Source organism: Bemisia tabaci, chromosome 7, assembly GCF_918797505.1.
Source record: "Bemisia tabaci chromosome 7, PGI_BMITA_v3".
Lineage (NCBI taxonomy): Eukaryota > Metazoa > Arthropoda > Insecta > Hemiptera > Aleyrodidae > Bemisia > Bemisia tabaci.
The window spans coordinates 1,866,409-1,889,518 of record NC_092799.1 but is presented as its reverse complement, the minus strand read 5'-3'; the positions used below and the strand labels follow the sequence as shown (position 1 = coordinate 1,889,518).

General features: G+C 37.2%; 2 protein-coding genes across 4 annotated transcripts in view; one reads left to right on the top strand and one right to left on the bottom strand.

Moving 5' to 3' along the window:
- The first annotated feature begins 489 nt into the window (after positions 1-489).
- On the top strand, positions 490-11,859 carry LOC109036743 (uncharacterized). Its single transcript, XM_019051102.2, has 7 exons — positions 490-675; positions 1,579-1,668; positions 2,263-2,395; positions 2,786-2,890; positions 4,222-4,319; positions 5,251-5,749; positions 10,207-11,859. Exons 2-6 carry the CDS (start codon positions 1,582-1,584, stop codon positions 5,725-5,727), a joined length of 900 nt encoding a protein of 299 aa, XP_018906647.2. The 5' UTR covers positions 490-675; positions 1,579-1,581; the 3' UTR covers positions 5,728-5,749; positions 10,207-11,859.
- Positions 6,267-23,110, bottom strand: part of LOC109036742 (chorion peroxidase) — a 41,264-nt gene continuing 24,420 nt past the window's right edge. The window contains exons 9-16 of one of the 3 annotated variants that reach the window (XM_019051099.2): positions 21,273-21,386; positions 19,499-19,631; positions 18,398-18,525; positions 13,530-13,732; positions 12,708-12,877; positions 11,495-11,603; positions 9,636-9,711; positions 6,267-7,756 (exon numbers count right to left, since the gene is read on the bottom strand). In XM_019051099.2, coding sequence (XP_018906644.1) covers positions 7,502-7,756; positions 9,636-9,711; positions 11,495-11,603; positions 12,708-12,877; positions 13,530-13,732; positions 18,398-18,525; positions 19,499-19,631; positions 21,273-21,386 — 1,188 coding nt within the window. In that variant the 3' untranslated portion in view covers positions 6,267-7,501. Of the gene's footprint in view, positions 8,336-9,635; positions 9,712-11,494; positions 11,604-12,707; positions 12,878-13,529; positions 13,733-18,397; positions 18,526-19,498; positions 19,632-21,272; positions 21,387-23,110 lie in introns of all 3 variants that reach the window. The other 2 variants (XM_019051101.2, XM_019051100.2) reach the window with 2 other exon arrangements.

Sequence of the window (23,110 nt, the reverse complement as noted above, 5' to 3'; positions counted from 1 at the left end):
TCGACCCAGTTTCAGTTGGTGCGTAGGAAGGCAAAACGCCTTCAATTTGTTGAACGCAATACGGACATCCGTCGAGGTTGTATAGTTGTATCAAGGCGCCGTAGCAAACGCGTCCCATTGTTCATCGTTACAGACGAATATAAGTTGAGAGAGGAAAGTCAAAATGCCTTCAATTTTATACATACATATTTTTGGGCAAAATGAGAGACGACGTTTTTCCATTTGCGACGTTGCAGACTTCCTAAGAAACTTTGAAGAGGGTTTCTCTAAGGTGGTGTGGAAAGAGTTCTTTTAAAGATTAAGCTGCATCGGATAATCTCACGCTGTTGTGTATTTCCTTCGGAAACATTTCGGAAAAACAAACAGCAGAATGCGCATCTTTATCAATTTCCCGTCAATTTGAATTTGGCGCCATAAGTTTGCTCGTCAATAATTTTCTTCGGCTAAGTTCGGCACTTTCCGACTTATCAATTTTTCCCATCGTCCCATCGGCCGAATTTGAGGTTAGAGTTAGACCCTTTTCTACTTACAAGTTCGATGAAGCTCTAAGTTCAGATTCCGGTGAATTTGTCAAGTTAATCACCTATTGTAGTAATTTTTAAGGTCCCATCGTTTTGAGTTCGTTATTTTCGGGGATCTACAGTTTTTCGTTTTTACCGTACGTCACAACCAAAGGTATGAAGGTTTTTTTTGTTGGGACCCACATCTTTTGCCATTTTGTTAGTTCCTGCCACAATATGTGCCTCCTAAGATAAACCCAATTTGAAATATCTTTCAATCTTTGGAAGTGCTTAGAATCAAAAATACCTTTTTACTCTCCAAAATTGGCGAGAACAATTCGTCACTATCAGTTGATTCCTCTCCTCACTAGCAACCTACATTTCCTAATCCATCTCGGACGACTGCTGCTCACAGTGTAGATATTCCTTGCTAGTCAATAGTATGGGTTCTTAATTAATTGCATGTCCTAATTAGCTGTTTTCATGCTTTCCGGATAATGACTCTTAGCCCTCGAGTAGGCAACTTTCCTAGTTTTGATAGTTTGTCAAGCGTGAAAGCAGTCAAGACATTCCAAGTTTTGTCGGATAGGTCAAATTGGTTGCCTTCCATCACCAGGCCCTAAAGTGATGCTTAGTAATGAGATGAACAAACATGTTCTCTTCTAGATTGAAATACCTTAATTTGAACTTGAATTACTCAATAAGAAAACTTACTCAGCTCATCATGATCAGGCTTGAAACTTTATCAATCGGTATGCTTCATCGTTACGTAACAAATGATTGGAATAATAAGCTGATGATTCTCACCACCTAATTTGCCAGAAAAAAATTAATGTGGTTAAGCCAATGACCTGTAGCCTAGGTATTTTATCCTTATCACATCTCCTGCATTCCATTCAAAATCGTGAGAAGTTAGCATCCACTTAAGTATGAGGTAGCTTCCCACGCAAAATATCAAAGCTCAACTTATACAAAAACAAAGGTGTGAAAGCATCTGTCAGTCTCAGATGTAGTCTATTGCATGTTTTGATATGTTTCCTTATCAGCTGGAATTAACTTATCCTCTTTTTTATTCTAGAGAATGTTCGACTGCGAAATATGCCGAGTGAAACTCAATGGAGAAGTTATCAGAGAAGCTCACCTCAAAGGAGCAAAACATCAGAAAAAGGTAACATTCAGTACTACTTTTTACTTGTTACAGCGAGAGTATGTTAGCCCAGTTTTTCTTGTGTCACTTTTATATTACTACTATTGCCAATCAGAGGTCGTCCTTGTATGCACCTCTAAGATGGGAAATGAACATCACAAGAACCCTCTTGCTACAAGTGTCTGTCTTGTACCAAGAGGTTTCATCATTGAACACATTTCAGAGGAAGCATATCGCCCATAGCAATCGACTTTAGTAGATTTCATCATGGTGGAACCGAATGTTCTGTAAACATTTTGGGACAAAAAATGATAAGTATAAAATGTTAAACCAAACTGAAGTTTGGCAGTTTGAAGTTCGTAGTTTCATAAACATAGTCTCAAGAAACTGCTATCAATAATTCTAATCTGGCATGTTCGGTGCACGACATTGCCTCATAATGATTCAACTTAAAGTCCTGTATCATCTTTAATGTAAACTAAACAATTTGAAAATCTAATATTCGAACACATCAATGAAAATGTCTTTATTGAAGATTTTCCCTTCTTGGACCGTGGTCTCTTTTTTCTTTGGGCAATCATGCATTTATTAAAATATTATTTTTATTTTATTTAGGTAAAAGCAGCTGAAATGCAATCGCTAGCAGAGACAGACTCATCAATCAAGGTTGAGGCCAACAACGTTTATAGCTGCAAAGTATGTGATATTGTGCTCAATTCCCATGTGCAACTCAAAGCTCATCTTGATGGTAAACAAATAAACTTACTTTGATGTCAAAAATTCTTATCTCTTTTCTCTTTTCTTTTTTCTTTAAATCTTTAGAAAAAAGAAGGTTCAGGTAGCCGCATTTGGGGGTATTTCAATTTTTTTAATCTGACTCTTCTAGCTAGAACTAAGTAAATCAAGGTATACAATTCTTTATTTGTAATTGTCTCAGAGAGCACTTGAATTTACTAATTAGAACTTCTTGAAAAGTCCTTGATTTCAGAATTAGAAATAGGCCATGATTCTTTCATGAGCTGGAGGGTTGATTTTATTGGAACTTGTGGCACCAATGTGTTTTTCATCAGATTATCTAGCTAAATTATATATCCCTATTTGATGCAACAAATCATTTAGTCTGTTTTATTTTTTCTAGGTTCTAAACATCAGACCAAAGTAGCACAAGCTGGACAACCTAAAATGAGAACTGAATCAGGATTACAGATGACCCCTATCTCAATCTCTGCTACAGCTAATCCAGGTATAATCAATGTATTAAGACATCTCAATATATTAGCAGCCTGAGCTTAAATTACGTTCGAATAGTAACATTTGGATTACATTTTGCAATTGGGAACTACAATTGCTAGCTCCGTTTAGAAACAATGCATTTATTTTTAGCTTCCCTATGCCTTTAAATGTTTTAACAGATGAGCCAAAAATTGCAGTTTCTAATTCAGGGTGTCTACAAGTCTGGAAAGTCAGGAAATAGTACTAATTTTGTAAGGGCGGTCCGGAAGTACTGAAAAAGTGTGGAAATTCCGTTAGAAGATCAGGAATTTTTTTCTTTTTTTTTGTCGTTTCTGTCGCAATTTGAGCGAGTAACTTAAATTTTTGTAATTTGTCAAATTTCGTCAATTGGAGGTACTGATAAAGTACTGAATTTTTCTGTTGAGAGGTACTAAATTTCTTGGGAATGTACTGAGAAAGTACTGTATAAGTACTGATTTTTGGCTAACCTGTTTTAATAGGAACCCTGCATTTGAAAATTGAAGTCCATTACTATAGAGTGTCCCAGGGCTAAATGGCTTCTCTGCAGGAGCAAGTTTTTGTGGTCACAATAAGACTCTTTCCATCTACCAAATTTTATTTTCCAAAAGTTCCTCCAGTAGAGGCTATAGCTCCTTCCCCCCAGGGAAATCACTGGTTTTTCTTAATGTTGGCTACATTTATGAACCAAAACTCATCAAAAATGGATATCCTCCATCATATTTAGCGATGGATTCATCCATTGCTTCAAAAACAGGGCCTCAAATTAAAGGTTAGATAATGGTTTTATTATCTAAGGTTACTTATTGTTAGTATATTTCATGAAATTAATGTAGTTTATTTAAATCATGTAGCCTAAATAAAATTTCTTCAAGAAAGAAAAAATCAAAGAGAAATTTTAAGAGTTCTTGGATTGACCATTCATGATGCCATAATTAGAGCATCATTGGATTGGGCGTAATGTAATCTTGGAAAATGGTTTTTCTTTTTTTCTTTCTCCAGGGCTTTTCGAGCACATCTCATGAATGTACAAAAACAGTTGCAAAGAGGCTAGAAAGTGTGGATCTAATTATGTTGAGACTTGTTTCATGATCTGTGTTATTAGTGTTAGTAGCCAGCTGCTCCGCTAGTACATTTATCCACTCAAAATTTAGGCAGCGTCAAATCCTGTCATAATCCATGGTTTCCCTAGTATGGCATTATATTCCTCTGATGATTTTAGTCTTCTCTCTACACTCTATGTCTGCATCAATGTCTTTTATTTTTGTTGCCTGCCCTCAATTGCTTTTTCAAAGTCTCTACATTAATTTTTAATTTTTTCAGCTCCAACTCCAAAAACAGGACCAGACGGCACTTCAAAAGCAGAGTTTTTCTGTGCGCATTGTAATGTTCATGCCAACTCAGATCTTCAGTACCAGCAGGTAAAAAAGAAATATCATTTTCAGGAGATGCTCTTAAAAATTTTAGCCACCAAGTTTGGGATGGACCACCAGGCAAAGTTCAAAATTAAATATTTTGGCACGGTTTCGTTCTTCAAAATTTCATGAAGGTTACAATTTTTGTAACAAAAATTAATAAGATTTACTCTTAACCAAGAAATTAGTGTTTAGTACCCGACGGTGATGTATAGTACTTATGCAACTTATCTCCAATAGATCAATGTTTTTTTATGAGTGGGAAGTTTGAATCAATGTATCAAACAATGATAATATCCTGGTTAGGTGTGTTTGTCGCACAGATCATGTTCTTTGTGAAATTTTGATAAGGAAACACAAATCATAATGCTCTGATTTGCACCCTGTCCAGTGGTCTATTCAAAATATCAGATTAAAATGATATTTAAAGCAATATATCGGTACATATTAACATGGGCCTTGAATTTATTTTCCAGGAGACTAGAAAGCATCCTCTACCAAAATCCTGAAATATCAAATTTTTCTTGGAACTTTCCTTGCCTTGTAATCACTAGTCAGTGCGGTGCAAGCTCGCAGATTGGTCGATTTTTATTTATTATAATTGTTTCTTTTTAAAAATATGATACAAACTTTTGAAATATGCCAAATTTTGCGAGGACCACCGGTGGATTTTTTAGTAATTTAGTGAAAGTTATAATGTGGGAACTGAAGAAGTCCTTTATGGGGGACGAAACACGTTTGCCATGAATTTCAGTAACAAAGAAAGCCAGAGTGCCTGTAAGTAACTGTATGATTAAATTTTTCTTCCAACTTTTCAAAAACTACACTTCTAAGAAGTCCCAGGAACGCATATCCAAGGCTTTCCAAGGCTTACTCTTATGTCTCCATATCTCACCTATTTAGGTACAGTCTGTATTTATATTTCTTTGTTAAACAGCACATGAGCTCTCAGAAGCATCTCAACAAGGTGAATCTGGCAGGACGAGAGGGTGCCAGAGCAGGGAGAGGCAAACCGTATAACCGATCTCAGTTCACAAACAATGGCTACAGTGGTCCTGGCAACAATGGCTACAGTGGTCCTGGCAACAATGGCTACAGTGGTCCTGGTAATAATGGCTACAGTGCTCCTGGCAACAATGGCTATAATGCCTCTGGCAATAATGGCTACAGTGCCCCTGGTAAGAATAGTTACGGCGGTCCAGCCAAGCATGCTTTCAGAGGCAAGGGGCAGCGAAATCTCCAAATGGGTGCTATGAATGGTGGCTACAGGTTTCCATACAACTACAATGGCGGCTATCCGAGAAGCCGAGGAGGTGCTCATTTCTATCCTGCCGGTTACAATCCAGGGAATTTCATCAAGGGAGGCTCCCTGCCTCCTATGAGCACTTTTTTCCCTAAAGCTGGCGCCGTGTGATTGAACTTACAAAAAAAATCTGGTAAGGAATTTCTCTATTTTTATTCTTATTTGTTTCTGTCCTTCAACCTCAGATTGTCTACATAGGTGAGAAACAGGAATGATTCAAGAGAAGTAAGTTTGCCCTAAAGTCACAACAATTTTCTTAGTAATAGAATCTTAGTTTCTTAGTAGGAATGTTTACTCAAAACCGAGAAAATGTTGGTTAAAATTCAGGTTACGTCGAATTTTGGTTTTTTACGGTGATAGCCACAAGTTTTTGAATTTTGGCTGCTTGAATGATTTTGACTCTGGAGTCATGTATTTTCTACTCTCATGCAAACACAGAAAAATTTAAGAAAACAGAGAACATTTAGACATCAAAATAAATCCTGAATGAAGGAATTTCTTCCATGAGACGTCAATTTTCTGCTCTTGCTCGAATCTCGCAATCTTTTAATTTATTTTGTGATCATCAAATCAACAATTTTTAAAAACTGCATTATTGAAAATTACAGCCGAGCAGGGATGGAAAGGAAAGAAACAATAATTAAAATTATATTTTCTAAAAAAGTTTTTTTTATTCACATTATTTAACAAAGCAACGACTATTTGGTCTTTATTCATCACTTGCATTCTATTTATCTGACATATAATGTCATAAAAGAATATACTCGAAACACACACACACACACCCTCACAAAAAAAATTAAAAAAAGTTATCAAACATGAACAAGTAATGTTAAAAAAAGAAGAGCAACTGAAAAATAAATATTAAAAAATCTTTGGTATAATAATTACCTTAAAAAAATTCATATCAGGTAAATGAATGATTTGACTTCAGAAACTTTGTTTAGTCCTCTCTTTCCCTCTCACCTGCTGTTTATCTTCTCATTAAGCAATAGCATTGCAACCATACATTCATTTTTATATTAGGAGTAGAAAAATGAAGATTGCATTCCATTTTCAATCATGTTAACTGTTGAATTTTAACTGATAGTATTCTTTTCGTGAGAGCATCATTTACACAACTACAAGCACTGATGAAGACTTCAAGTCCTAGAGGTACAAATATATTACCTGCTACTTCCAGGTTTTGGAAGACGGAATCTCCTCACAAATAACCTCATTTAAGGCAGAAACTGTTCCAGCCTCTGTCTTTTTTCTATTTTAGAAAATTTTCTCAAGTTCTGCACTTAGTGTTTGGATTACAATATCACCGTTTCTGATAGCATAAATTCATTTCACTGAACAAGTCATTCAAATCTGAGAGGTGTGATTGCAAGGTAACAGACTTAAACCCCTCAGACCCATAGTGTTTTTTCAGTGTGTGTCTTTTCTCACTAATTATTTGGAACAAAATAAATTATTTCAAATAAGCTGCGTATGAGTATTTACAAATAAATAAATAAATTAAATAAAGTAAAAATAATAAATTATGCATTGACTTAACTGCTAAAATACACCAATTCAAAAAGCATCAAATCCTTTTGGAGTGTATTTTTTCATCTCCACGTGTTGAATTCCTCCCAATTCTGCAAAAAGACCAGTATTTTACCTAAATTTTTCTTCTGAACTTAGAATGACAATTAATTCTGAATCATCTCATGCATAGCCAAGCAAATCTCAGTCAGAGTCCCCAAAGTCAAGTTGTCAAGTGGTAATTTGTCTACGTCTATGACATACAGGGGAACGAACCTTATCATATCTTTCTTGTTATAATGTTTCACAAGCTCAACGCATGTATACAACTTGCTTGTGTGACTGTATCAATCATAAAACAGTAATGTTTCAATCAGTGGTCACAAGGGACTGGAGACTTTTGAGTGGCAAGTGAGTAAGCTAAATTCTTAACGTTCTCAAAGTCGACAGGATTTAAACCCTCTGAATCTTCGATTATGATAGAGTCTGGTTTTACAGATTCTTGTGTGAGTGAATCGGGTTTTAACAAGTCAGGATTTAAAAGTTCAGGTTTAAATGGTTCAGGCTTAGTGTGCTCTGGTTTATATGGTTCTGGTTTATATGGCTCGTAGTTTAAGTAATCAGGCTCCTGTAAAAGAAAACAGTCATGAAAGAAACAAGCATAAATTCTCTTCTTTATGTGTTTCTCCAAACCCCCCAACTGATCTACTCTCTGCTTATTAAATTTGATCGTCCCAGATCAGATTATTTTGGGGTTTTAGCAGTCAAGTCCACTCAGAGCAAAAGGAAGGATTTCTTTTCAGTCTTTGTGGAAATTTCTCAAAAGAGTATGGCACAAAATTTTGATTAGATCTATCGTTCAGTTCTCAGTTTTGCACTGTGTTAACCAGTTTCCTCATAAAATTTTGTGCATTCAAATTGGTTTTCTGTCCTAGAGAACCCCAGTGCTAGTTGTAGTAGTGGGCTGTCAGTGTATCTTATAATGTCTTTCTGTCTTTTTCTATTCATCAACGTTCTTAAAACTCCTCGGCCCTATGTAAGGAACATTTGTCTCAGCGTTATTATTTTTCTTTTTTCGCCTCTGAAACCCCTAATGATCATGATCACAGTGTGAATGGTGACCCAGCGCTTCAGTTGAAGCTTTAATATCTTCAAAGTCTACTGGGCTCAAGTTATCGTATTCCTCATTTATTATTTGTGCGGGAACCTGTAAAAGAATGAAGAAATAAACATGTCAGGTCCAGCGCTTTTACTTGGCAGGCACTGTTCGCAAAATTTGTCAGAGGGCCATCTCAGCACCAAAAAAGGGAATGCTGAGAGTGGTTGACGAGGCGTGAAACTGATTTGAAAATTTTATACAGGCAATGTTGAACTTAGAATGGAAAAATGCTAATAGCTAATGGAACCTTTCATGATACATCAAATATTTTTTTCATGAGGAGATTGATGGGATTATCAGATTTTCTTCCCATTAGAGCTAGGTGCCATATCTCATTATCTTTGTACAAAAAACTCTCTTGGGGAGGTTTTGCTAAGAAAGAGACTGAAATTTGCTAATTTCATCATTTTTCTGATGATAAAACCGGTTGAATTTTGCTCCCCTCCCCTTTCGTTCTTTTTTCATTTTAAAAACTGATTATTTTTCATCCCAGCCATTTTACTGCATCATAGAGCAGTTTGAAAAACTTTGCTGAAAGAGCAGTGCTGACCTTTTTTCCAGAAGTTGGAAATTCCATACTAACCAATATTATTAACACTAACAAAATCTTTAATTTAGTTCTTAGTTAGTTTTGGTTAATTTTAACGTGTTAGAGGGATTTTCTACATTTTTCTAAGGTTCGTATTTTTTATATGAGCCGTCAAGCGTTTCATCAAAAGACTGAAAAATCCTTGTAGCGTTCATGTATTCCTAGAGTCAACCTTTGCCATTTTGATTTTTAGAAGTTCTATTTATAAGTATCAAATTAATTTGTTCAATTGAAAAACTGGCGAGTTAACTGTAAAAAGTCTATATCTCTATGAGGTTTTTGAGCTTCATTGAGTAGTTTCTGGAGAGAAGGACCGCAGTCGAAATAAAAGCTTTCTTTTTTTTAAATGCACCTAAAAATTTCATATAACTTGAGACCACTGTTGATAGCTTCCCTCTGCAGAACGTCACTGTAATCTAGTTATTTTTATGAGAAAATCACCTCTGCTAAAAAGATTTCTTTTATTTCAAACTCATTTCTGTCACTTGATTTTAGAATGGTAAGCTTTTCTCAAATATCAATCCTCAAAAATTTAATTTTTTTGTAAAACCTTTTAGTTTTCTCCCCTCAAGTATGCTTCCTCTGATGGATATAATTTAAACATGAGGTTCCTCTCAAAATTTTGGGTTAATTAATTCTACTGCTACAGTCAATTTCCTTCACTTTTGTGCATTGACATGGATGTATTGGGCACAAAGATTTATCGTGCATCGTATTTATTATGTACATATAAGCAAAGGTTTATTCTGAAGTACGCACCTTTTTCGGATATTCTTGCCAGTGACGCAAGTCCATGCTTGGAATAACTGCACTCTTGCAAGATACACGGCGGTTCCTGTGGAAATTATGAAAAGCATGTAGCTGTGCATTTTTCTTTCTTACAAGAAGCTTTATAATAACCCCCCTCTTCACACTGGTAATGTTCCCCATATCTATATACATAAGATCTCCGTAGATGACATTTTCTTTTGCATTGTTTAAAGAACAATGTCTTTTTTGATGAATGGTTTTTTTGGCCAGATCCAAACTTCATCTACACAGCAAGTGTGTTTTAGTGTCTAAATAGAGCTAATAATTTTTCCACAGTCATACATTTGAATCATCGAAACAAGATTGTAAGATGTGCGTTAATGATCCATCTCATTTCAGAATAATCAAGAGATTAATCTCCCTATGTCTTGACATTTATTCATTTTAAGTAATTTCCTATATATTATTTGAATCGGAATTGACTCAAGGCAAATTTTAATACTCTTGGAGCATTTACTTACTTTGTTCGGTTGTGTTTCCTCATGTCTTATGTTGATTCAAAGTTTGCTTTTTGTTTCAGTTGAGATGCGACCAGCTTCATCATGAGCCACCCATTCCATTTTCAAAATGAGCTTTTGGCAAAACCATCCTACTAACTAGAGCAAATGCTCTCGAATCTTTCTCCTAAATGAAACACTCAGCTCTGGGGTGACTTGTTTTTCTTCTGTGTGGTACTCATACAAGAAACTGTTAAGTTCGCCCAACTTCAAGAGATGGTATTTTAAATACCATTCAGATCGTATTGTATCCATCCAATGGGCATCCGTTAATGTCTGACTGTGCCGATTTCTTAATTACATATTCTCATTTTTTATATTTTATTATTCAGTAATTTGAGTTCTCCTCGGTTGCATCCCCAAAATTACTTGTTCCTTTATTATTTAGCGTGTGTAGTTGTTTAGAATAGTCGATTATTTTATACGGGAAGAACATATTAGACTTACTCAAGTAACTTTTGAAAGTATTTTTAATAGGCTAAGGAGTTATTTTTGAGGAAGATTTTCAGTGAAAAACGGACTTTGATTTTATTTCTGTTAAATGTAGAGGATTTTTTTTTTTTTTTTTTTTTTTCGCTAACATCGGCTTTGCAACACTATTGAACATCAAACTTTTCACTGTTCTGCAGCCGCAAAAATCTCATTAATTCTCTGCGTCATTAAGCAGGTTTTAACTTTTGTTCAATTTGTAGGTATCAGACTTTTATTTTAAATATTTATAACAAGGTCTATTTATTTTAAAGTATAATTTTGGATCAGGAATTTCGCCATGTAAAAGGATGTCTCCTAAAAGTATCCACTTCTAAAACTTTAGTGAGTGATTTAGTTGATCAAACAGGGTTACACTGAATATGTTCTCTACATTTTTTTCACACGTTCCAATCCTTCTCTATCCTTTTTTCAGCCTCTTCTTACTATCTGTTTTTCATTGTTCCAGAAGTAGTCTTTCCTGCTCATTTTATTTGTGACTCCACTATTACTATAAGGACTTGTCCTTGAGGTTTGAGGGAATATTTGTATTTTCTTTGCCTTTTAACATTATAATTCGAGTAAGGAAATTTCCTAAAGTTTGTCTGTGTACCTATTTTATAGTTCGTCACTTATGAAGTTTCATTTTAATTTTTCTTTTGTTGATAAAAAATGTCCTTGTATGTAGAATTCCACTCAATGATTTGATTTTTCTCTACCGCCAGCAGGGTCTTTTCTCTCTCTCTCTTTTCCTATCAGTATTTCGATTTTCCCTAAAATTTCTAAAATAAATTTTCATATTATGGTAATGTTTAATTGATTTAGTTTTGTTAAGGCACTTACACGTCCTCATGAGGTAGTTTCATGGCTGCTGGCTGGATGGTAACAATACTGTCAGAGTTGTCGCACAGCAAGCGTGCCAGCCGAACTTTCCTTATTTCTTGTAGTTGACCTATTGAGAGATGAACAAATCAAAGTTTTAGAATCATATTCTTTTGAGTTTATGTGCACAAGACCTTATATTTTTCTACACTGCATTGTTAAAATAAATATTTGCACTTGCAAGGATCTCTAGCGACTCACTTTGATCAAGTAATGTTTTATTCGTTTAGTGCTGTTTGAAAAGTTTATTTAAATGTACTACTTGTTTTTATGACTGTGAATCGATTTATAAAATCATGAAAATAAATGTTACAATTTTCAGATAACGTCCTCGCTTAGTTCTTGCTTTGTTGGTGGATGACCTCTACACTACAGGCACTGACTCTAAACAAGCCTCTTGTTGAAAACATGTTATTCAATCAAGTTGCATTCTTACTATAACATAAATTCTTGAAATTCAATTTTATTAAGGGCTCAAGTGGTTCAGCCCACCAGGGCACCTCAACCCAGTTTTCACAATTATTGCTCGGAGGTCAAGGCACGTAAGTGCAGTTTTGCTATTTCGAGAAAGATGTGTTCAAAGTTTTGAAATTACATGGATCCTTATGGCGGAGAGAAAGTTCAAAGTGACTTTTTGATGCTTAAAAATTTGATGTTGGAAGCGAATTTTTTATAGAATATGCATTACTTAAGGCTAGTTTTACTTGAAATCATTAATATCTCAGTCTTCCTCAAAAAGTTCACTCGTGCGCCTTGCTCTCCAAGCCCTTCCGTAAAATTTTTCAGCCAATGAAGTATTTGCAGGAATTAGACACAGTATTTGATGTAATTACATTTTGATATCGTTATCTCACTGGGTTGAGAAAATAATGACTCAAAACATGATTCCAGTATCACCAGTCATGCAGACATTCACTTTACTTGTAATTTCTCATCTGAATTTTATATTACATATTTTTTTTAATTTGAATTTTTAAGATTACCCAGTGTAAAATCAAATTGTACCTGACTATCCTTAAAGCAGTAAAAAGTTCCCGGGTAGAGTTTTTACAATTAATGACAGGTGAAAGGAAAACTCAAGTTTTAGCTGAACTTTTCCTAATACCTACAAAAAGTTCCAAATGAAAAAGTTGAAAATATAAATAAAAGTAAAAATATCTGGACTTGCACTCACTTGGTGTGAAGCTGTTAGGGTATTCACCATTCTCGTACCAAAATCTGTCACCTTCCTTAAGGTCTTTGAAAGTTCGAGCAATGATGCAATTGAAAGTGGGCCCAACAATACTCCCATCTTCAGGTATTTCGGCAACACCCGCAGACCAAAGATCGACATCTGTCGGGAATCTGAAAAAGTAAAAGCCATTTCAGCAAGTTTTGTAGAATAGATTGTGAAAACTAATTTATTTTTGCTCACAGTTCTCTCCAATTCTGTCTCTTCCTAACAACACCTTAGTTAGAGAGCATTACCTCTGTGGTTCAGTAGTATTATCAGCCAGTAATTCTGAGAAAATAAATTTACTTTAATCTGTGCATATTGCAGAGAGAAAGTCCAAAATCCAGCATTTTGTTAATAAGATGTTTTATTGATAAGATGCTTCGTTGATAAGATGTTTTTTAATTGGTGGGTATTTTTAATTTTTTATTTTTTTTTGCAAAGAGATTTACATTTTACAGTAATATTAAAGAGAAAACTGTTTGAACTATCCATAAATTTTTCTTAAATTCTTCTGTTTAAAGTTTTGCTCACTGATTTTGATATAAAATTGAGTACAAAGCAGCTTTGAGATACTTGCAGAATTATTAAAAATCTGAGAAGCAGTCATAGAACTTCTCAACTTTTTAAAGAGGATCTCTATCTACTTGTGCACTCATATCGTTTATTCGTCAAAAATTAATCCAGAACCCAGCATTTAAATCTGGTAGAGAAACAATGACTGCATAGGTAAGCATTCAACTTATCGTCTGATTTTTCTAGCATGTAATAATCGGTTCATACCTGTATAACTTGCGATACATTTTAACTGTGTTATTATCAACGACCAGTTGCATGTCAGACCAAGTATCCACGGATGATAGGTTACACCACTTTCTGTACTCTGCATATGAAGGAATACCATGTTCTCTAGCCCTCTCTATGTTGATGGAAGCCAGATCTTTACCATAGTCATGAGCAGGCTCTTGGAACAAATGATTTGTCACCTGCAAACATACATAGTGAAACTAGCATACCTATTCGAGGCATTAGCGTAGCTAGGAAATTTATTTGAAGGCTCAGGCAGGGCTCTGGGCTCATTCACCATTCAAGGGCATAGAGAAAAAAAAGGAGGTGTTTGCATCTTGAGGATTGTGTGCCCTGTGACGTAGGTCGGTACAACCTGGTCTGCAAAATCCGGAATTCGAAAAATGAAAAACAGAACAATAAAGCACAAAAAAACAGAACATATAACGTCCGATTTTTTTTGTTTTTGAAATCAACTCATGATATAATTTCAAACACTTTATGTAGAATGCATTTTTTCCATACCTAAACTACACCATTTCCAAGAAAATCGATTATAAAAATCGCCGTATTGACCTACGTCATCAAAAGAATTCCAAGATGCCCGAAATGCCCTAGTAAAAATTGGCGATAGGAGCTGCGTTTCAAAATATCCTAGGAATTCTTATACCGGCTAAAGAAGGCAATAGAAAATCGTATAGCTGGCTGTAGAAAGCGGAGCAAATCATATAGCCGGGCTATAGGAGGCGATAAAAAAAGAATACAGCCGGGCTATAGCTCCTATCGCCGGGCTTTACAATTTGTCGCCATCGGCTATAAAAGGCTATAAGAAATCATGTAGAAATTTGTGCGCTTTGGAAATCATTAAGTTTGATACGGAACCACCATTAGGTATATTTACAAAACACACACTATATTTTCCTTTAATACATATTTTTTTTTTTCATCAATTAAAATGAGAATAATCCATACAGGATGTGCAAACATTTTAAAATCATGGGTTGAAAAACGCTGACTCCGCGAGATTATATATTGGAGCCTAACACAGAGCGGAGCGGCGTGCTGCCAGAGTTAAGCGCGCACTAGCGCCTATAAACCTAACAGGGATACTTCACGCATTGCACAATGCTTGAAGTATCCCTGTTAGGTTTGTAGGCGCTAATGCGCTTTTCGCGCTGGCTACCCGCCCGCCGCGCCGCAGCGTGCCAATGCGCTTGAAGCAACTATTTCACACCAGAGGTATTGCACAGTATCATACGAAATTGAAGGCGCTCCAATATATTAAGAATGGCAGGCATCCTTCAAAAGTACGGAGCTTTCCGCGCAAAATAAATCAAGATACTACGGCCCAAAAATAGAGCGGTAGTCTAAAAACTCAGTGAGTCCTAGCATCCGTTATTAGTAACATTTAGCATACACTTTATCGCCTGGCTGTTGCTTAATCGCCATCGGCTATAAAAGGCTATAAGAAATTGTGCATTCGGCTATAGAAGCTATTGAAAAATCTTACTGCCGGCTTTAGGTCTATGGTATTTTGGAACACAGATTCTACTGCCAATTTTTACCAGGGTGCGAAAACTTCCTTTATTCAAGGGGATCCAACCGTGTTGAACGGTTACATACGCTCAAAAATTTTCGTCCCTTCCCCCTTTAGGAACCATACGCCTAAGGGCACGAAGAATCAGTAAAATTATTTTTTTTCCGGCAATATGTACCTACTTACAGTGAGAGCAAAACTTGTGAAAGTCTGCAATCGAGATGCGAGATTCCTCAGTTTTACTTTTACTATTTATATTCATGTGAAAGACGAAGCATAATGGTCTAGCAATTAAAAGTTTTGGTATTACTTATGTGTAGTAAAAATTTCTCAGTCATTTTTCCCCGCCGGACAGTGATCCAATGGGTTTCGGCAAATGAAACAAATCGGCCTACACAAGTTTTTCTGAAAACGAACTGTCATGAAAAACAGTGAACAGTGTTTTGGTAGATCGGCATTTTTTTAAGATGTACGGCTGTGATCAGTTATTTCCGTCAAATTATATTTTTCCGTAAAAATTACTGCTCCATGAACTGCGCCATGAGAAGCAAAACCTTGCAACTCATTCACGAAACAATAAATCAAGATTTCTTTGCTCGTTCTATCGACTTAATCTCACTGGTTGGAAGTGGATGCATACGCCTGAGTAATTGCGTGAATTCAAGAGGTAACAGATAATTCCTATGATGACGCCATACATCCGTGAAAGCGTCCGTCTCGCTCGGTTGACAGACAATCTACCGTGCTAAGGAAAAACGCCGTATGAGCCATCAGGCGTTGTCTAATTTCCCCTGGAAAGTCACTAATTTTCAGGAAAATTGTTGAATGTTTATGTACCAATTTCTCAGATAATTTTGTTTGTAATTTGATCTAAAACGTCTGAAAATGTCAAGGAAAAATATTCATAATTTTCCCAATAAATGAACATTTTATCAAAGGAAATTTGGCAACTCTCAAATGCTCATACGGCGTCTTTCCTCAGCACGGCAGCAATGCGATTTGATTATAATCGTTGAGCGCCTAATTAAAACAACTATTCGTGCTCCTCGGTTGTCCGTATGGTATACTCAAAAAATGAAGGCGTTTTTTGTTTCTTTTGATCTTGCGATAATGCGACGCGTCGATGTGCCAATTTTTGTCTGGCTAATCGTTGCGCTGACGAATAAGTAAGTGGTCCGAAAGCAGATGACAAAGGGCCAACCGGCTTCATTGATTCGTTTGCCCTTTCCAAGTACTAATCGTAAACGAACAAGTTAGGATTTTAATTTTAAATAAAGTTGCAATTTCACTGCAAGAGACTCTCAAGGAATACTCAAGGCTTCATATTTTTCTTCACACTAGCAATACTGTACTCGGCTTTAGCAATCGACTACATAAGAAGGAGGAGGTGTTAGTGGCAGCGCCTTAATGCAACTGTTCAACCTTATTAGGTAGGCTTCGGAAGCCGCGAGGAGCCTTAGGATACCATGCACAATCGATTCTATATCTCGAACTACGTAGGATTCGACGATAATCTCGAAATTCTTCCCCGTCCAAAATCGAGAAAAATCCACACGGTTAGTTATACTACCGTACTAAGGAAAAACGCCGTATGAACATTCGAGAGTTGCCAAATTTCCTCTTAAAAAATAGTTATTTTTGAAGAAAGTTATGAATATTTCTCCTCGAATTTTTCAGGAGCTTCTGGTAAAATTGCGAACAAAATTATCTGAAAAATTGGAAGAAAAATATTCATGTATTTCCCAGGAAATTCGTGTTTTATCGAAGGAGATTTGGCAACGTCTGAGGGTTCATACGGCGTTCTTCCTTAGCACGGCAGTATATGGGCTAAAATTTTAGGGTCAAAATCGCAATTTCTCCGATCGAGCTGAAGCTAAGGTAGTCCCGGGTAAAATAACCCGAGGAGTCCGACTTGTGGTCCAAAAAGCTCCGCAAGCCTCTTGGACCGCGTGAGCGGCGATGAATCGCACGCGATGCGAGTAAATCGTAAAAAAAAACTGTGTAAAACACCTGATTCTTGGCCTAAGGCAAGCCTTATTTTTATCTACGCATGAAACACAGCCCCTCAGTCTGGCGGTTTAACCCTGGAATACCCTGTACATTGAGCATCGGAGAAACGCAGAATCTAATCATAGCGAAGACAAAAATTGCGTGAACGTTTTTAATCACTTAGTCGAATACCGTTTAAGGATCGAAGGAGGGTTACCCCTCTCTTACTGTCAGCTATACCCAATACCCTTCTATGGAGTTCAGTACCCGTGAAGCGGAATAATCAGTCTGTTCGCCATTCCAAATAGATTTTCCTGGAGACTTTAACGAACAATGAAAAAAACGAACTAAAATTTGTGTGACCTGTTTGAACCTTTACTCTCGGTCTCTTTTCCTTTTCTTTTCTTTCCTTCTCTTTGTTTACTCTGTCATCCCAGCTGGGAAGAAGGGGGAGCACGATTCTCCATCCCTCCTGAAACCGACGAAGTCCGGAGTAAGATTTATCAGTGCTTTTGTCTGTCTTAACAAAAAAAAAAAAAAAATCTTACTTTTTTCGAAGGGAATTGATGAAACTAAGTAATCTTTCTCGGTGGATGTCCCTGTTGCATTTGCAAGAGACCGCAGTCCCCGTCCCTTTCTTCGCGGCGACTGGGCTCGCTTAGCGATGGACGCGTTGATGCAACTATACAACCTCAGCGGATGTCCGGATTGCATTCCAAAAATTGAAGGCGTTTTGATTTCCTGCGCAATAGCTGCAGCTGGGTCGAACAACGGACGCATTTGTGACAACGCCTTGATGCAACTACATGTATAAGCTTGACTGATATCCATGTGTTATATCGATAGCCAAAGTACGAAACCACGTCTCTCCATTGCGCTATTTCAAAATTTCCACTCCTATTCAATTTTTTCGAAGAGGAAAAAGCCAAATTTATGGCTTGAAATTTACAGCAAATTTTCCACCTCAAATTTTTGGGATAGTCATGGTTTCTTCTGATTCTTAACAACGATCTCCGACCCAAAAAATATCGAAAGTTCAAGTCAAAGGAAGATAGCAGTTGGTCTTGACTTTTTCAAAGAAAAAGGTGGAGCCCATTGAACCCCCTGAAATCCTCTTTCGCCTTGATATTTCGATGTTTTGCATACTTTATATATATATCGTGCAATGGCGAAGCGTGAATAATCGATTATCGATATTTCCCCATTTGAAGTTAAAGCAAAGAATCGATCATTAAAGTGTTCGTTGCGAACACCTTGTTTATCGATCCTTTTCCATAGGTTCAAGTGGTGCATTGCGAACACGCCAAGTTACTGATCTCGTGGATTTCATTGGACCCACCTCTTTTGTGACGAACGGGTCCATAGCTTGAGCAGCTTGATTCAGCATTCCCAGGATGTACTCATCGATCCACCCGGGTTTGTTCAAGTCGTACGGCTGTTGGAATACTTCTTTTAAGGGTCTACCACCTGTGGAAGTGCATGAGAGTGATCAAAATATGTTGACTATGATCAGTATAAAAGATTACGCAGTAAGCGGGTTAAATTTTCTTGTGGGACCTTAAAAACAAGAGACCGCCTTCAGATCGAAAGGTATCAATATTATTTTTTTTTAACTGGACGTATACGCATCTTGCTAAACGGAACGAGAGACAGGTGGAAAAGAAGGGGTTTGCTTGTTAGCTAAGGGCCGTAAGAATGAATGGCAATTATAAAGTGTGTTAGTGACGTCAGCGGCAACGAGCTCAATGGTGCCGCTTTCATGAGCCCTGTCTACAATGGTTTTGCTACATGCCCACGGCTCATGAGTTAGCATACAATTGGACGTATTTCTGTTAAACGGAACCAAGCGCCAAATTGAGTTCCTTTTGAGGGTTTTAGAATCCCGGATAGCGGGTTCTGTCAAACGGAACTAAGCGCCATGGGAAAGCATTGCGAGTATAGGACGGAAATAGCATCGCGTTCCGCAACACCCGCCAATCCAAGCCCCCTGCTCCCTATGGGGGGAGGGGGTTATACGTCCAATTGACGGTTAGTTCGGTAGAATGTAAAATCCCGCTTTTCCATTTCCCCAACAGAAATCACGCCCATTTTTACATTTTATCTTATGCAGCTCAGCACGAGCACGCCCCACATTTCCCACACTTTTCCAGCTCCCGTTACCAGATACGTCGAATTTAGCTATGCAAACATTGCTTTTGCTTTTAAAAATATTTTTAAATTTTTTCTGTGGCTGAACATCATCAAAATGGAAACGAGGTTAGAGGGAAAGTGACTGGAGGTGAAAGCTCAAATACACCTCTCTCGGCACAGAGAAAACCATGATTTTTAAAATAATGATTGACTTTTATTTAGAAAGGTACGTGCGCCTAATTTGTGGGTCATTTCGTTCCAAACGATGCTAAAAATAAAACTGCAAGAAACACTCTGACCATCAACTTACTAATTTTTGTGTGAGAGGAGCTCCATCTTTCCATCGTTTCCGGAAGGAGAGAATGTCCGAATCTAAAGGCTGCTGCTCCAAAAACAGCCGGTACTGTGGGATCAATCGTTGGGTTGTATTTATTCGAATAGCCCTGTGAAATGAAATCCGACGATAAAGCAGGAGAAGTACACGGATAAAAAGTTGCTAAAGTAACGTTACCTTAAAGTAATGTTACGCGACAACTCTGGAATGTTGACATGATCGCTACGGTTGTTGATTCAACGTTATACTTGGAATGTTATACTTAAGCAACCGCAGTTTCCTTAACAACATTCAAAAGCTGTTGCGCAGATTTTTAACATCCAGGATGTTACTTCAGTTTTTTATTTATGTGCTGTGTATAAATTTATGCAAAAGAAAGATTGAAAAGAGTGCAGTTGGTGCCGCACGCGATAAGCGTTTATTTTCCCTTCAAGCTCAGAGATAGGCAACCGACTCGCACGCCACACGCCCGGCTCCACGCTGTAGCGCTGCACTGCCGTGCTAAGGAAAAACGCCGTATGAGCTTCCAAGCGCTGCCAAATTTCCTTTAGTAAATCACACATTTTTGAGGAAATTTGTAAATATTTTCCTTCCGATTTTTCAACTAATTTTGTTCTCAATTTCACCTAAAGTTCCTGAAAATTTCAAGGGGAAATATCCATAGCTTTCCTCAAAAATAACCATTTTATCGAAGGAAATTTGGCAACTCTCGAATGTCAGTACGGCGTTTTTCCTTAGCGCGGCAGTGGCAGTGCAGACAGGATATTGATGCACCCTTTGTTAGGTCGTCCAAGTAACCATATCAATAGTTTTACGATTAAACCTCTTCATAATGGACCATGCTCAGAGCGGAAACCCGATCTTGGTGGTAATTTTTTCTGGTCCCATGTATGTGAATGAATCTACTCATGGCAAAAAGCTGATGTCAACGGAAACATATCTGGGTCCCGTGAGATTCCGTTTTGAACATGTTTCACTGTTTTAGTTTATCTTCCTCTTTCCTGAGTTATCCCTGCTAAAAATGATGAGTAGGCTATTCAGAATTTGCCTACTCACATGAGTAGAATTTCCTACTTATCCTACTCATATCACTAGAATATTCTATTCACAATAGTAGAAAAGTTCAACTCATATGGATTCAATTTTTTTCTTTTTTCAGGAGTGGTGTTTTTGACCAGGAGACACCGACATGGAATGTAAATTTGAAAAATAAGAAAATTGTGTTCTTATAATTTTTTTGATGCGGTGACTAGTTTCTGAGATATCGGACACGGTAGATTCAACGCTGAACTCATGCAGTTGAAACCTCTAGTCACATGAGTTGGAATCTCTAGTCATATAAGTCGGCGAAAAGTGAATAGAGAAATTCTGCTCATGAGTTAAATTCTATTCATATAAGTTGAAATTCTATTCATATGACTTTGATTTTCAACTCATTTGTACCCACCATTTTTAGCAGGGATTTTCTTTTTATTCGACAAAACCTCTAATTTAATAGCTGAAGCTACGAGAAGACATAATTCTACCCCTAGAATTTAGTCAGGAGAATCATATTAAGATTACCACATTTATATTCTGAGGATGTATGTTCGTTCTGCAAACTCTCGAATTACAAAATGCATACCTACCGAGGTGCGATGCACCCTAATTAAATTTTTCCACACCCAAATTTTACTCCAATTTTATCGTATAAAACTTCCACGGTATACGAAAAAATTACGATAGAATTGACACGATAGAATTGACTTACTTGTTTTTGGAGTCCTAGACCATTCTGTATGATCGAGGCGCGGCCCAACAGTCGAGGCAAGAATTCTGCGTAAGTAATGTGCTGCACTTCAGCGGCAACGATTGCTCGGGTTTCCTGCACAGCAAAAAGGGGTGTCACATTAACAGGAGTCATTTTGTGGAAATGAACGAATGTTTCTACGGAAAGTTTTTTGAGACACTGTGTCAAATTACAATCAAATTTTTCGGAAAGGAAGAAGAAAATGATCGACAGTTTTTCAGAGGTCGTACTTTATCTGAGAGAATTCCATAACGTTGGAAGGATTAAGAATAAGGCGTTTTTTTTTCTGCAACAAAAAGTGCTGATTTAAAAAACAAAAAAACTTAAATGAATGACCCAGATGGTGCTTGATACCCATTTTCAAGGAATTAAAAGCCTCCCTGGTAAAAATTGGCGATAGGAGCTGCGTTTCAAAATACCATAGGAATTCTTATAGCCGGCTAGAGAAGGCAATAGAAAATCGTATAGCTGGCTGTAGAAAGCAGAGCAAATCATATAGCCGGGCTATACGAAGCGATAAAAAAGTATACAGCTGGGCTATAGCTCCTATCGCCGGGCTTTACACTTTATCGCCATCGGCTATAAAAGGCTATAAGAAATTGTGTAGAAATTCGTGCGCTTTGGAAATCATTAAGTTTGATACGGAACCACTACAATATTTACAAAACACACGTTATATTTTCCTTCAATACATATTTTTTTTCATCAATTAAAATGAGAATAATCCATACAGGATGTGCAAACATTTCAAAATCATGGGTTGAAAAACGCTGACTCCGCGAGATTATATATTGGAGCCTAACACAGAGCGGAGTGGCGTGCTGCCAGAGTGAAGCGCAGAGTAGCGCCTACACACCTAACAGGGATACTTCACGCATTGCGCAATGCTTGAAGTATCTCTGTCAGGTTTGTAGGCGCTAATGCGCTTTTCGCGCTGGCTACCCACCCGCCGCCGCGCCGCAGCGTGCCACGGCGCTTGAAGCAACTATTTCACATCAGAGGTATTGCACAGTATCATACGAAATTGAAGGCGCTCCAACATATTAGGAATGGCAGGCATTCTTCAAAACCACGGAGCTTTCCGCGCAAAATAAATTATGATACTACGGCCCAAAAAAAGAGCGGTAGTCCAAAAATTCAATAAGTCCTAGCATCCGTTATTAGTAACATTTAGCATTTATTTTATCGCCTGGCTGTTGCTTAATCGCCATCGGCTATAAAAGGCTATAAGAAATTGTGCATCCGGCTATAGAAGCTATTGAAAATCTTACAACCGGCTTTAGGTCTACGGTATTTCGGAACACAGATTCTACTGCCAATTTTTACCAGGGCTTTTTACAAAATTTACAGCCCTTCAAAGTGAGTTCCTCGTGTGACCTCACGGAACAAAGTGCCCTCTTTTGGCGACTCGTATCCCTTGAATTTTGAAAACAAAGATCTTTTAGGAACTTAAATTAATGACCCAGGTGGTGCTTGATGTTCCCTTTCAAGAAATTAAAGACATTTTTCAAAATCTACAGTCCGTCAAAGTGAGCTCTCCGTATGAATTTGATAAAAATCATGTTTTGCCCCTAGCCTCCCCCCCCCCCCCAAATTTTGGCGCACCCCAAAATCACTTGACGTGTAGAAAAAGACTGTAAATATGGTCCTGAATGCAAATTTTGAATGACATTGAACAGATAGATTTTGAGATATGGCTGCATACAGAAAAAGAGTACGCCTAACGGACGGACGCACATTTTTTCAAGTATGGTTTTTTCGACTGTGGGCAATTCAAAATACATAGAAATGATAAAATT

Bases quoted from the DNA above. Each gene is read 5' to 3' on its own strand.
- LOC109036743 (XM_019051102.2), top strand. From the start codon at position 1,582: ATGTTCGACTGCGAAATATGCCGAGTGAAACTCAATGGAGAAGTTATC. The intron at 2,396-2,785 runs GTAAACAAATAA...TATTTTTTCTAG, and splicing joins ACTCAAAGCTCATCTTGATG to GTTCTAAACATCAGACCAAA. The intron at 4,320-5,250 runs GTAAAAAAGAAA...TTTGTTAAACAG, and splicing joins CAGATCTTCAGTACCAGCAG to CACATGAGCTCTCAGAAGCA.